At 39.9% G+C, this 14147-nt stretch overlaps 1 protein-coding gene across 2 annotated transcripts in view; it reads left to right on the plus strand.

The window, feature by feature from the left end:
• Positions 1–14147, plus strand: part of LOC125259970 (protein NLRC3-like) — a 43261-nt gene that overhangs the window by 26277 nt on the left and 2837 nt on the right. The window contains exons 6-7 of one of the 2 annotated variants that reach the window (XM_048178014.1): positions 7348–7483; positions 7643–7816. In XM_048178014.1, coding sequence (XP_048033971.1) covers positions 7348–7483; positions 7643–7816 — 310 coding nt within the window. Of the gene's footprint in view, positions 1–4115; positions 4285–7347; positions 7484–7642; positions 7817–14147 lie in introns of those variants that run through there. The other variant, XM_048178013.1, reaches the window with a different exon arrangement.

A 14147-nucleotide genomic window follows, 5' to 3' on the forward strand; every position in this document is an offset into this window, starting at 1 on the left:
GTATTTTATTCTTCTGTAATGTTTATTCTAATATTAGGGGAGTTTTATATTATTGCGACAGGTGGAGATCCATCCGTGTTAGATATAGATCCAGGTCGCTAAAGACCCGAATATGTAAGAATGATTGGCGAAACATTCATGTATTTAAGGGTTAAACGGCTGTTGTTTTGTTGTATTGCTATCTTGATTTTTATGACTATCACTCAAATGTATGGTGTCCTTGAGTGTTTTGAAAGGCGCCTTTAAATAAAATTTATTATTATTATTATTAATATTATTTTATTATATGAAGGGGAGCGTGCTTTGCTCGCTTTCTGTATTTATTCTATTCACAATTTTAATAAAAGTTTTAGCCTGTTTTTCATGCTGCTAAAAAGAGTACCATTGGCCAGGTAAACACAGTTGATATTCAGAAGAGACAATCACGTTTAAATGCAGAGTGAATCTGCTAAAATATTGTTTAGTAGATTTAAGCTTACAGATGTGTGATACTGATTTTATACAATAGTTCAATAAACAAGAAGTTAATATTGTGTTATTTTAGACACAATATTGTCTGTTTTTTCCAAAAAAAAAAAAAATATAAAGACAAAGCAAAACTGTTAATCTCCAATCAACACACAGCAGCATTTAATTTAATTAAAAAATAATTTCATATTTCCATAGTAATAAAAAAATAAAAAAGACATGAAAGGTGTAGTTAACCCAAAAAGTCAGTTATCATTTATCATCCAAAATAGTATGTGTAATAAATTCTGTGTTGAACCAAATAAAATATTTCTTGCTGAATCTACTTTTTGTAATGTCTATTTGATGCTTTACACAATAATGACTTTAAATTATTTTTTGGGGGGTAATTTGTCAGCTAAATTTGATGTGCGATTAATTTACGATTAGATTAATTAATCGCCACATCATGTAATTAATTAGATTTTAAAAAATAATAATCACTTGACTGTCCTAATTATTATATCGTTCACAGCTAATTGCTTTATGTTCAATTTAGCTATGACGCAGGCCTAAGTTAAACACTGGTTTTACATGCTCTCAATAATAAATTCAAACTGGTGAAATAAATGAGAAAATTGCAGCATCCAACAATGTTAATATCTTATATTCTAATGTTTTTCATCAGCAAAGCTGACTGCATGTATGTATTTACTGTATGTAGTTTTGTCTCACCAGCACAGTTATGTTGTGTCTGTCAAATGGCAAATGCTCTAAAAATACTCTAGAGAGAGCAAAGGCGAATAAAACTTTAATAAACTGTAGCATTCATCCACATTGGCATGACATTTATGATGTTTTTAGTTTAGTTCCGGTTCATTTCGCCCCCTGAAACCCGCTATGGCGCACCCTGTCGCGATTCTCTGCCTGAAACAAGAAATTTAAAGTTAATGACACATTCCTTTACTAAATAAACATAGCGTTTCGAGAAAAAAAAGGAATTTAGTTCTTTTACATTCCTCTAAATGTCCTGATAACACACAGTTGTTAACTACAAATTGATCAAATTTATTACATCTAGGGATGCACTGATACCATTTTTTAAGGACTGAGTACGAGTACCGATACTTTTTTCTATTACTCGCTGATACCGATACCGATGCCTATACATTTATTATTTTCTCTCTCTCTCTCTCTTTTTTTTTTGTTTGTTTTGGTGGTGTTGCAGTTTGCACAGTGAGACTAATGAATATAGGACAACTTCTTTATTATTACTCTAATGAAAAAAGTAATAATTTTTATGTGCTTGTCACAAACTTAAAGAACAAAAATTTCACAGTGTCCAATAACCTTCAAAGGACATAATTACCAATATATATAATTGTTGTTATATAAAAATAAATTTACAAACAAATTACAAACAATACAACAAATACTATAGAGATACAAATTAAATAAACTTGTTTTTCAGATACAGAAGGTTTATTTACCATGTATACATTTATTTAACATATTTTGCAAATTTTTTTAGGGTGGGCGAGATTAACATTAATGGCAAATATAGGCTAAAAGGAAGAGCGACGGTGAAGGACGAGAGAGGACCAGGCCCTTTATTTTATGTTTATTATGTTTTTGGCCGGCAACGTCCGTGAGGGTCTGCCGAATCCTTTGTTTATGGATACTGCTCCTTCTTCCCATACATACACGTAGGTCCCTTTAAGACCTGTTTTCACCCAAATGTTTACGTCTACTTAAGCCATAACTGACTGTATTTACGTGAGATACTCCACACGATGGTTCATTTTGACAAATATTTGTGCATTTGACCATTCAGGTGTGAGGAGAACTGATCGCGCGCTGTCTGAGAGAACTGGGATTGCGCGCAAGAAAGAGAGAGAGCGCTTGCGAGAGAGAGCGCTTCTGGTCTGTGTCATTCAGCGCAATTCCGCCGATCCCGCCTTCACTAATCGATAACAAATTGTGATTGAAAGCATGCAGTTCGCAATGTGTGTGTTGTCATCATTAATTTTGAAATATTTCTACACCCCTAAGGCTGACAATGTTTCTGCTGCTGCTGGTGTCTCTGTGCATGGAAAATTCTGTCAGTTATGTCACGTGAGGTATCGGTCTTGGTATCGGGGTATTTTTACGAGTACAAGTACATGAGTTTGGTATCGGTGCATCCCTAATTACATCTGACATTAGGCCTATTCTGTTCAAAATATGAATCGCTTAACATTAAATGTAATACATTAGATTTTAATATATGGATGTAAATTTAAATTAACTTAAAAATTGATTGAATAATTCCTTTTATCTTCGACCTTTCTTGCCCTGCTGCAGTCCACCAATTTTCAAACCTGAATTCAGCCCATGCAATGCCATAATTCCACATCACAGTAAGTTGTTGTAAAAACAAATGAGCTACTGTGACAACACCTCTGTAGTATTGACAATGTTCTTAGATGTAGGAAGGAAGGGGACAGGGTCGGAGTTCAACTGCTGACTGAGCTTTATTTCAGTAAATACAAACGTCAAACATCAAAACAAAATAATCCACAAAGGGCTTCACTCCAGTCTCGGCATATACAATCCACAATGGGCTTCACTGCAGCAGTGTTGTCGTGCACCAGTGGCTCAGTCAGCAGTTCCCCTCTCTCTCACCGACTCCTGCTTCTCGCTGCGTTTTATCCTGTCTCCGCACCAATTACTGAAATGAGAAACAGGTGTTCGTGATTTACATTTAACCCGCTCACTCACCAAGGATCTCCCGAAGCTCTCTCCCGTAGCAGATCTCGCTGAACCACGCCCCCCTCGCCACAACCTCCTACCTGTAAATTAATTTACTGCTGAATGGGAAATATACTGTTAACAACTGTAATACTCTGTTTGACCCATAATGCATTACGGATTACAGTAATAACTTTTAAAATGGTAAAACAGTAAGTTTCTGTAGAATTTTGCTGTAAAAATGACACCAATTTGTTATAGTGCAAGGAAGGACATGGAAGAGTGCGACCATGACTAACCTTTTTATGCTCTGTACATTTTTGGGCTGTCTAGAAGGAACCTGAGATGAGGTTACCTCAAGGTATCACGGAGGCAGCAGAAAATAATATACTCCTGGAGTTCCTGGTTACACTGCAACTCCTGTTGAAGGGATCTGATGCTTTGCCACAGAACTTAAATGATATTGAGAGAACTATTTTTTAAAGATATTTTTTTTTTGGATTGTGTGAATAGGAGAGAGGTTGAACAGGATCAGGAAAGTATCTCAAGCAGGGACTAAAACTCATGTCACCCACTATTCTGCTGCACCATAAGTCGAAGCGCTGCTCACAAACTATTTAACTATTTGATAACAATATGTGCTAAGTTTTCTATAGGAGATTAATTTAAACAATTTAAAATGTGATCATTTTGAGATGTTTGTTCAAACAAAGGGAGTTATAAAACTATTATAAATCTATACAAAATTTTGTAAGTTTTGCAAGTTGATCATGGAATGTGCTTTTGTCACCATTTTTAAGTGGCCTGTGGGATTAGTGGTGACACAGACTCCATAAGTGTCATAAATCATAATAGATGTTTTCTGTCAGAATATTGGTCAATTTTACAATTTGACAGTGCCAAATGTGTTATTATTTTCTCCCCTTCCCTGTTGCAAGTATGGCACCAGTTCTACAATCATCAGACCCCCTCTCGAGAGAGCAAGACTCAACTAACCTGCAGGAATTAGGAGAGAACATGCCACAGTGTCAACTGCGGAAACTGAGGTTTGTGATCAGTCAGGTCAGGTATCAGAAATCAAGTAAAAAATGAGTATTATTTGTTTTTTAAAGCTGCATGATGATTTTTGCACTTTGTTCTGTTTAGATTGGCTCCCTTAAAACTCTTAGGTCAATCCTTTAAAGATTTCAATTTAGCTTCACAACCATCCAGTGACCTCCTGAGAGAACTAGAGCCATATAACAATGATCAGAAGTATTCAGGAATGGAGCTGCTTTTTGCTGGCCTGATGAGTCCTTACTGCAAACTGCAGATTCTGAGGTATTTATTCCGAAGACATGCATAACACTAGCTACATTTACAATTAATTCATTCTGATTGATGAATCTGAAGTTTGAGTTTACATGAACGCTAAATAAAGGGATCAGGTTGATGTGTGTGATTATATGTCACAAGCTTCAAAATGGAATTTATTTTTTGACATGCGCACACTGCATGAATATACAGAGTTTTGCTTCTTTTTGCTTATTTTCTTTGTTTTAAAGAGTGGACTTGATTTATTTTAGATCTAATTAGATGACGAAGAGCACATGAACTATTGTGCCGTGCTGCTTATATTAATCAAACAGTAAAAACGCCCCTTCCTTCGCCCAAAACAAGGCTTCTGTTGGTGACAGTCTGAAACAAGGACTAGTGTGTTTTAAAAATTTTAGAACAACATTCAACAACAACAGCTCAGTCCTCAGGTCATACGTCACTATGACATTTCTACATCTTTGCACATTTGCAGTACTTTCTAGCAATGTTGGGCACATTACTTTAAAAAAGTAATTAGTTATAGTTACTAGTTACTTCTCACAAATAGTAAATGAGTTAGTAACTGAGTTACATCATTATAAAAGTAACTAATTACCAGGGAAAGTAACTATTGCGTTACTTAAAAAAAAAAAAAAATTCAAATATGTCAAACAACTTAATATTAAATATAATATTAAGCCCCCAATAATAAATATAAGTCTAAAATAAATAATTCTTGATCCGACTCATGATCCACTCTTGCTCACGACATGAAATTTCTCTGTACTGTACTACGTGTTGGTAGCCATTAAAGAAAACGTAGTTTCATATTTATGTTTAAATAGCCTTATGTTATGTTTTAAATTCATCTGTTTGATTATGAAAAGTGAACAGCATGAGTAAGAAAGGATACATCATAACATGCGCAATATATCGGGAGACATGGAGTGGGTCAGACATGATTTTGACCACTTCATTAAGTTTTGTTTTGTAGAAAGCCTTTCTTTAAAGAGAATTTCATATTGTAAAAATTGTATCTTCATTTTAATCAATGTTTCATCAACCAATTGCCTGGATTTAATAAATAAGAAGCAGACAATATGATCAAGGCATGGAGGCATGGGCGCGATCACTTGCGCGTGATCTGGAGCGCGTCTTATTGGCTAAATGAACCGAAACTCAGCGTATAGGCTGCTTGCCTCGTAGACATGAGAAATATATCTATCGAAAGCTTGAAATGTCTACTTTAAAACTAAATAATTCAAAATGAAAAGAAATAGGCTACTCTCTGATTATGTATTCCGAAAGAAATGTGCATTCTCTCTATAGGCGCGTCCACATGCGGAGATGACGAGAGTCAGCAATGTCAACTTCATCTTTGCTGCCGACACTGATTCAAAAAACATTAGGCTAATTTATTAAAAAACAATTAAAATGTCTTCTTGCTGTTTTTGTCACATTCATAATCATTACTTTTGCTGGTTCTTTATGGCAAGCTTTACGCTTGAGTGCTAGCCTATATTACGTAAACATTCATTATTATGGTTTATTCTCTCCAGTATTTAAGAAATTAAACTAATATAAATGTGATTTGTCAACTAATGGCTTAAATGAACAATTACTAGTCGACTAGAAAAAACATTTTTCACATATTTTCGATCCTGCATATGTCACAAAGGGTATTCTGGTTTGAGCTTGTGCTCTGCTAGCATGCTCTGTCACACACACACACACACACACACACACACACACACACACACACACACAGAGCATCGTACATTATTATACATTATTACAGAGCCTACTCGGATGAAAACTGCGTCAGTGAGCTCAATTGTAGTAATGCAGCATTTTTTTGTCTGTAACGGTAACGGCGTTGTAATGGGATAAAAAGTAATTTGTTTGATTACTCGTTACTGAAAAAAGTAATGCCGTTATTCCCATCACTGTTTTCTAGTTTCAGTTTTTAATCCAATCAAGTGTTTACATGCCCTCTCGATTGGATTAGGGGGGTCAGGTGAAATTGCAAGCACAATAAACCTCACTAGAATGGAAAATGGGCTACTTTCCTATGGACTGGAGTGAGACCATAGACATCTCTCAAGCTGTTGCAATCTTTCCTGGCACTCTGTGGCTCTTGACAGCGCCTCTGTAAAAGCAGAGAGCAGGTGAACCAATCATCTCTTCCACTTTACTAGTTACAACATGAAATAAACATGAATGAACATCTGAAGGTATGTTGAAAGATACAATACAACTTACCGAAATCCGTATCATGTCACGTGTAATTGCTCTGTGTTTTAACCGTGGAAAGATGTCAATAAAACAGCTTTTTAAAATACTCAGAAAAGCTGTTCAGTGTCCAAAAACTTGTTAGTCAGCTACAAAAATGAACTTGGAGTGGAACATTTTGCTAAATATATGCACTATGCACTAAATTTGCCATGTACTGTACCTTATAGGCCCCAAATGAATCAATACTGAATTGAAGGTAATCAAATCAAAATCCAATTGTAAGCTTCGGAATCGAAATCAAATCCAATTGTGAAATTAGTTTAAATGCCCAGCCCTAGTGCCCTAGTGTCAATAAATGTTTGTTTTTATTTTTTTATTTTTTTACTTGAAGAAAATGTTGTATTTTCCATTTATTTTCTTGTCAGAGTGCACCAGAATGCTTCGTTTACATGTTAAAATCACAACAGTTTCTCCTGGGAGAGGATGCCCCCAGACCCCCCATACCAATTCCGAAACATGATACCCTTTTCACCTCTTGTATGTTTGCAGGTCTGTAAATAGTTGTGTGTGATTATTTTGAAAATTGTTTATTCTGTTTTAGACTGGCCATCTGTAATCTCACCGATCAATGCTGCAAAGGCTTGGCCTCAGCTCTTCAGTCTTCAAACTCCTCACTGAGAGAGCTGGACCTGAGTAACAATGACCTGCAGAATTCAGGAGTGAAACTTCTCTGTGCTGGACTGAAGAGTACAAACTGTACACTAGAGATACTGAGGTATTTCATAACATTAGTTACATCATCATCTTCTTCCACTCTTGAAGTCTATGGAAGTCCATAGAACAGTGAAATGAAAAGCTGAGAACTAATAACTGTTTTATTTCCATCTTCGAGCAATTCCCATGGTCTTTATTGTTGGTGTGTGTGTCTTTGTAGATTATCTGGCTGTATGGTGACAGAGGAAGGCTGTGTTGATCTTGCTTCAGCTCTAAGGTCAAATCCTTCACACCTGAGAGAGCTGGATCTGAGCTACAATCACCCAGAAGTCTCAGGAGTGAAGCTGCTTTCTACTCTACTAAAGGATCCACACTATAAACTAGAGAAACTCAAGTATGTTGGCCATTAATATTCACATTTTCCTTTATGTGGTCATGTGCATCATTTAAACAAATGTCAGTTTGTAAAAGAGGATTGATGGGAATAAAATCTGGATAGACTTTTGGTTGGAGAGAGGTTGTAGGACCCAGAAAGGTGAGCAATAAATTTGACAGGTTTATTAGAAGATTGCACTGTAAGCCCAGAGAACAGAAATTTCTGTTGTTGCATAGTTTAAATAATTTAAATATTTTAAATGTAAAATATTTTTAATTATATATAGTCAGTGAAACATTTTTCAGTGTTTATCACCTTTGCTGAAGCATTGTCTGTTTTCTTGCAGTTTTTTAGTTTTAAAATGTCTTAAATTTTACAATATTAAGGCTTAAAGGTTAAATAATTTATAATGGGGTCTTAATTACAACAATAAATGTTTGCATGTCATTTCAGCCATACTAATGTCTAGAGAGAAAGCCATTTTACCTGTCCCTCTTTCTGTGGAATAAAGTCCTACTCAGATGTATTTGTCACAGACACGTCAGGCTCCACCGCTCACCAATCACAGCGCACCCAGTCACCAGAGTACTGATCACAAACACCTGCACCTCATCAAGCACCTCATCACAGCCAGCATAAAGAGCACTCACACACACCACTCGATGTCCGGTCTCGTTTGCATTAACTTACCTGTATGCTTACCTTAAGGACTCCCAATGATCTACTTACCTGTCTCCTGAATTCTCCTTGTGTGTTATCTCCTCTCTGTGTGAGTGCTCCTCGTCTCCAGCGTCTCCTTCGTCTCCAATTCCAAGTTCGACTCCACCTGCAACCACAAAGGAAACCATCATCACCCAGCACTTCAAGATTCTGCACTGCATCACGTATTACTCACCTGCACTTCTGCCACAACTCATACTGGTTCACAATAAAGCCCCATCTCCTGTTAAAGACTGTCTCTGTCCCTTCTGTATTGTAACAGAAGACCGGACCATAACAGCGCGAGGCCAGTATGAGTTCCCCGGATCCATTCCAAGAGCTCGTCGATGTTCTTCGACGAGCTCTCACCTCCAGCGCACCTCCACCGTCACCAGCCATCACTTCCGCAAACACCGTCACCTCTCCCTCTCCGCCAGCGCACGCCAGTCCCATGGCCAGACCAGCGCCCTACTCAGGATCGGCGGAGGACTGCAGCGGCTTCCTCCTGCAGTGTGCACTGGTCCTGGAGATGCAACCGCACCTCTACCCCACCGACACATCCAAGGTAGCGTTCATTATTTCCCAGCTGCAAGGCAAAGCGTTACAGTGGGCTGAATCCATCGGGTCTCAAAATGGTCCCGTCACACGCTCATATGTCTCCTTCGTGTCCCACTTCCGGGAAGTGTTCGGCAGGCCCTCCTTCGACTCCTCTGTTGGTGAGAAACTATGCAATCTCAAGCAAGGTTCTATGACCATTAACGATTACGCTTTGCAATTCAGAATGCTAGCCGCTTCAAGTGGATGGAATGAACAGGCTCTCATCACCACCTACCGACAAGGGCTGGATCCTCGGGTGCGGTTGCATCTCGCTGCATACAAGGATTCCATCGGCCTCGAGCGCTTCATCTAGCTTTCCATCCGCTTCGCCTCCCGTATGCAGTCATGTATAGAAGAGCACCAGGACCAGTCACTCTTCCATCACCTCCTCCACCGGCCTGAACTCGTCAGCCCTCCAGAACCAGCCAACGAACCTATGAACGTAGACAATTCCAGACTCACTCCCTCCGAGCGACAAAGACGCCCTGAACCCTGAACCTTTGCCTATACTGTGGTTTACCTGGGCACATCATCTCTGCATGCCCAACTCATCCACCTCGACCCATGGTGAGTGCCATTATTCCCTCTATCAATAAAATGAAACCACTCACCACTGTTGTCAATCTTACTGCCGCTGGTGTCTCCCTTCCAGTGGTGGCGCTCCTCGATTCAGGGTCAGCCAGCAACTTCATCTCCGGCGCCCTCTGCCGGCAGCTCAAGCTCAAGACTACGCCTTCTCCGTCCATCTACCAGATCCACTCAATAACTGGAAAACCTCTGAGCCAAAGATGTGTGCGCCGATGTGTGGGCCCTATCCAACTGCGAGTCGGCGTACTCCATCTTGAGGATATACATCTGCTGGTTCTGGAGGAATCCACCTCTGACGTGGTCTTAGGGCGCCCCTGGTTGGAGCAGCACAACCCAACCATCTCTTGGAAAACCGGCGAGATCCTGAAGTGGGGCGAAACATGTTTCTCCAACTGGTTCTCTGACCTTCCAGTCCCTCGAGTACCATCCACTCATGACATCTCCGTTTGTGCCACCTCCATAGAGAGCCCAGTCGAGAAACGTTCCATCAACATTCCCGAGTGTTACGCCCCCTTCAGTGACGTCTTCTGCCCACAGAGAGCCTCCAAGCTGCCTCCACACCGGCCATGGGACTGTGCCATCGATCTGCTTCCGGGTGAGCCAGTGCCTAGGGGTAAGATCTATCCCCTTTCCATACCGGAGGAGAAGGCCATGGAGGAATACATCAAAGAGGCCCTTGCTCAAGGATACATCCACCCGTCTACTTCCCCTGCTGCTCCGTGGTGCCACTGTGTTCACGAAGTTGGACCTCCGCAGCGCGTATAACCTCATCCGGATACGCGAGGGGGACGAGTGGAAGACCGCCTTCATCATGCCCACCGGCCATTACGAATATCTTGTGATGCCCTATGGCCTGGTCAACGCCCCCTCCGTATTCCAGGACTTCATACATGAGATGCTCTGGGAGTTCCTCCACAAGTTCGTGCTGGTATATATCGACGACATCTTGATATACTCCCGGAGCCTGGCCGAACATCGCCACCACGTTGCGGAGGTCCTCCAACGGCTTCGTCAGTTCCATCTCTTCCTTAAAGCTGAAAAATGCTCATTCCACCAGTCGTCAGTCCACTTCCTCGGATACATCATAGATCACAGTGGCATCCAGATGGACGAGGGGAAGGTGGACGCCATCAAGACCTGGCCTACTCCAACATCAATCAAAGAACTCCAACGCTTCCTTGGCTTTGCAAACTTTTATCGACGGTTCATCAAGAATTACAGTTCCATCACCCATCCACTCACCAACCTGCTCCGTAACCAGCCCAAGTCTATGTCCTGGACCCCAGCTGCCACCAACGCATTTGAAAGCCTCAAAGAAGCCTTCACCACCGCTCCCCTCCTCCACCCCAATCCTGAGCTCCCTTTCGTCGTGGAGGTGGACGCCTCCACCACAGGAGTGGGAGCCGTCCTGTCTCAGCAGCAGGGGACACCAAGTAGGCTCCATCCATGCGCCATCTTCTCCCGCAAGCTAAACCCGGCGGAGGTCAACTACGACATTGGAAACAGAGAACTCCTAGCCGTGAAGTTGGCTCTAGAAGAGTGGAGGCATTGGCTGGAGGGAGCCAAACATCAGTTCCTCGTGCTGACAGACCATAAGAACCTTGAGTATTTACGAGCTGCCAAGAGATTAAACCCCAGACAAGCACACTGGGCCCTGTTCTTCTCCCGGTTTGATTTCACTATCTCCTATCGTCCTGGGTCTAAGAACGTAAAGGCAGATGCCCTCTCTCGTCTTCATTCTCCCGAAGAAACCACCACTGAGCCTGAAGCCATTCTTCCAAGCTCCATCATTGTGAGTCCCATCTCCTGGTCGGAGGAGACCATCCCCTCCTCCAATGCCTCCACTAACCCTCCGCCGGGTTGCCCACCTGGCTTGCTATACATCACTCGAGCACGACGCACTCCACTTATTCACTCAGCCCACTCGTCGCTTGGCACTGGCCACCCGGGGGTCAATGAAACCCTCTTGTTGCTAAGGGAACGCTTCTGGTAGCCGAGTATGGCATCCGACGTCAGAAGGTATGTGCAGGACTGCAGGGAGTGCGCCATTTCCAAGAGCCCACGCCATCTTCCATCCGGCAAGCTCCATCCTCTGCCCGTTCCCAACCGACCATGGTCACACCTAGGAGTGGACTTCGTTTTTTTTTTTTTAGAATTAGAAGGTTCTATCTGCGTTTGACCCATTACAAAAATCCCTATTTACAAATTTGAGAAGATTTTGATATTGTATATTTAAAATATATTTAGGATCCCTGTCATTTTCATGTTTGAAAGAAACTTGTTCCCTATATAGGTTTTGCTGGAATGCAAAATCTTTGAAGCTCAATATCTCAAAACTGCTCAGAACACAGATAGAACCTTATAATTCCAAGGGGACGATATGTCTAAATAATATGTCTAAATAAATGTTTAATAGTTTATTAATCATTTACTTACACTTCCTAAATGATCTTATGAACCACTGACAACTCCTAAATAACTGTTATGTAAATAATGTAATACTTAATTTAGAAATGATAAATTGATTATTAATAAAGTATGAAAATAAAATTATTAAACACATTATAGATATGCTTATAAATCAAGAATAAAACTGCTTACTAATGTCTATTAATGCTTTATAAGTGATGAATTCACTCTTTACTAATGCTTAACTAATGCTTCATAGCTTGCAGTTATTATAAGTGTTACCAGCAGGGATATTTTCCTAAATATTAATGTCCATTACGTTCATTTTATATTCTCTATAAAATGGACATGTTTGGGTTTAGGGATATAACATTTATTCCTAAAACAGTAAAAGGGAAATTATACAGATATCTTTATGATATAAAAGATTTGTAACTATTTTAAGCATTTCTGCTGTAAAAGCCTAATATGTTTACGTTTAAATGTTGCCAATTCGTCCATGTTTTATCTTTCAACATTTATCCAAACGTACAAAAAAAAGTATGTTTTGTGTCTGCAAAAGTTATGTATTAATACTTATATAACAATGAGACCATTAAATAAGTGACTTAATTGAGGATATAATTTTTACTTTACAATATGGGGTAAATGTCTTAGTAATGGCTGTTTAGCCTTAATTATTGGCTTATTCTCATCAATAAACTTGAATATCACTCAATAAGTGCCATAATTAATGAGGATTTAGCTTTCATTTTAGAATAGGGGGTCAAATTGCCTTTATTAGTACTGTATTAATGGCAGTTTAGCCTTAATTATTGGCTTATTCTGGTCAATAAACTTGAATATCACCAAAGACTATAGAATAACACAAGACACGTCACTCGTATTATTATGAATGGGAGAAAGTGCAATGCGCAATATGGCGGAATAAGCCCTGCCTTCTAAATAAGAGCCAATCGCCAATTGGTAAAAGCATCGCGTCACTGCAGCGGCCATTAGAAGCTTCGGTTTCTATAGAAACAGTCAGACGCGCGCCTCCGAAATGAGACACAAGAGACGCGCATTTAGGACTGCGCATGCACATTACCTTGATCCAGCCTGAAAAATACCGTTTTTTGTCATGATTGATAAGAGTTTAGAAACAAAATTTATGAGACAGTTGTTGTCAGATTTCATTGCTGATTTCAAATATGAAATTTAATCGAAAGCTTGGCAAACAGCTTTAGAGAATTTGATGTTTCCCCATTCAAAGAGATAGGAGCTGCACTTGGATGCCCGGGATGACCGCCGAGTGAAATGACTTGGCTAAAAGGGACTTTGATATCATTCAATAAGTGCCATAATTAATGTGGATATACCTTTCACTTTGGGGGTCAAATTGTCTTTATTATACTATTTTAGCAATTTATCACTGCAAAACCACCAGTAATTAAGCATAATTACTAGTTTATTATTCGATTAACTTAATAGAATGGCACAGAAATATAATTACATCACTACACAAAAATAATATATGGCTTATTAAAGTCCCTGTAAAGTCATTTTAAAGTATGTGTTCTGAGTTTGTCACACCGCAGAAAAATGCGTTATTAACCACCCAGCCAAATTTAAATGATTAAAAAAATCTGCAAGTAAATGAAATAAGTTATCAAAATCTCGAAAAAATAGGCAGCGCTCTCTGCTCTCAAACGCTGGTGGCGTGTCCGCTGTCGGTGCTGAAACCACACCCACTCGCGAGAGCTGCCATCTCAACTTACTTGTCTAATGAGTCAAACATACTGATGCATATAAAAAGAATCATTTTTAGAGGGTTGCAAATTTTAGTAGAGTTACTGTGGACTACCTACTAATTATAACATAAGCAAACTCAGCAACTTACACTCATTGGTGGGCACGTACTGCCGGACTGTTGTCGAGTCGACAAATGACGGCGCCGCGAGACGGGAGGCTGAAGGCCGGGGCGGGAGAGACTCTGTCCGGCCCCATATATCATCGGTTATCGGTGGGACGGTAGGAAGGCCGAGGCGGGAGGGAGGCCGAGGTCTGTTCAGTCACA

The sequence above is a fragment of the Megalobrama amblycephala genome, linkage group LG24, assembly GCF_018812025.1.
Source record: "Megalobrama amblycephala isolate DHTTF-2021 linkage group LG24, ASM1881202v1, whole genome shotgun sequence".
NCBI lineage: Eukaryota > Metazoa > Chordata > Actinopteri > Cypriniformes > Xenocyprididae > Megalobrama > Megalobrama amblycephala.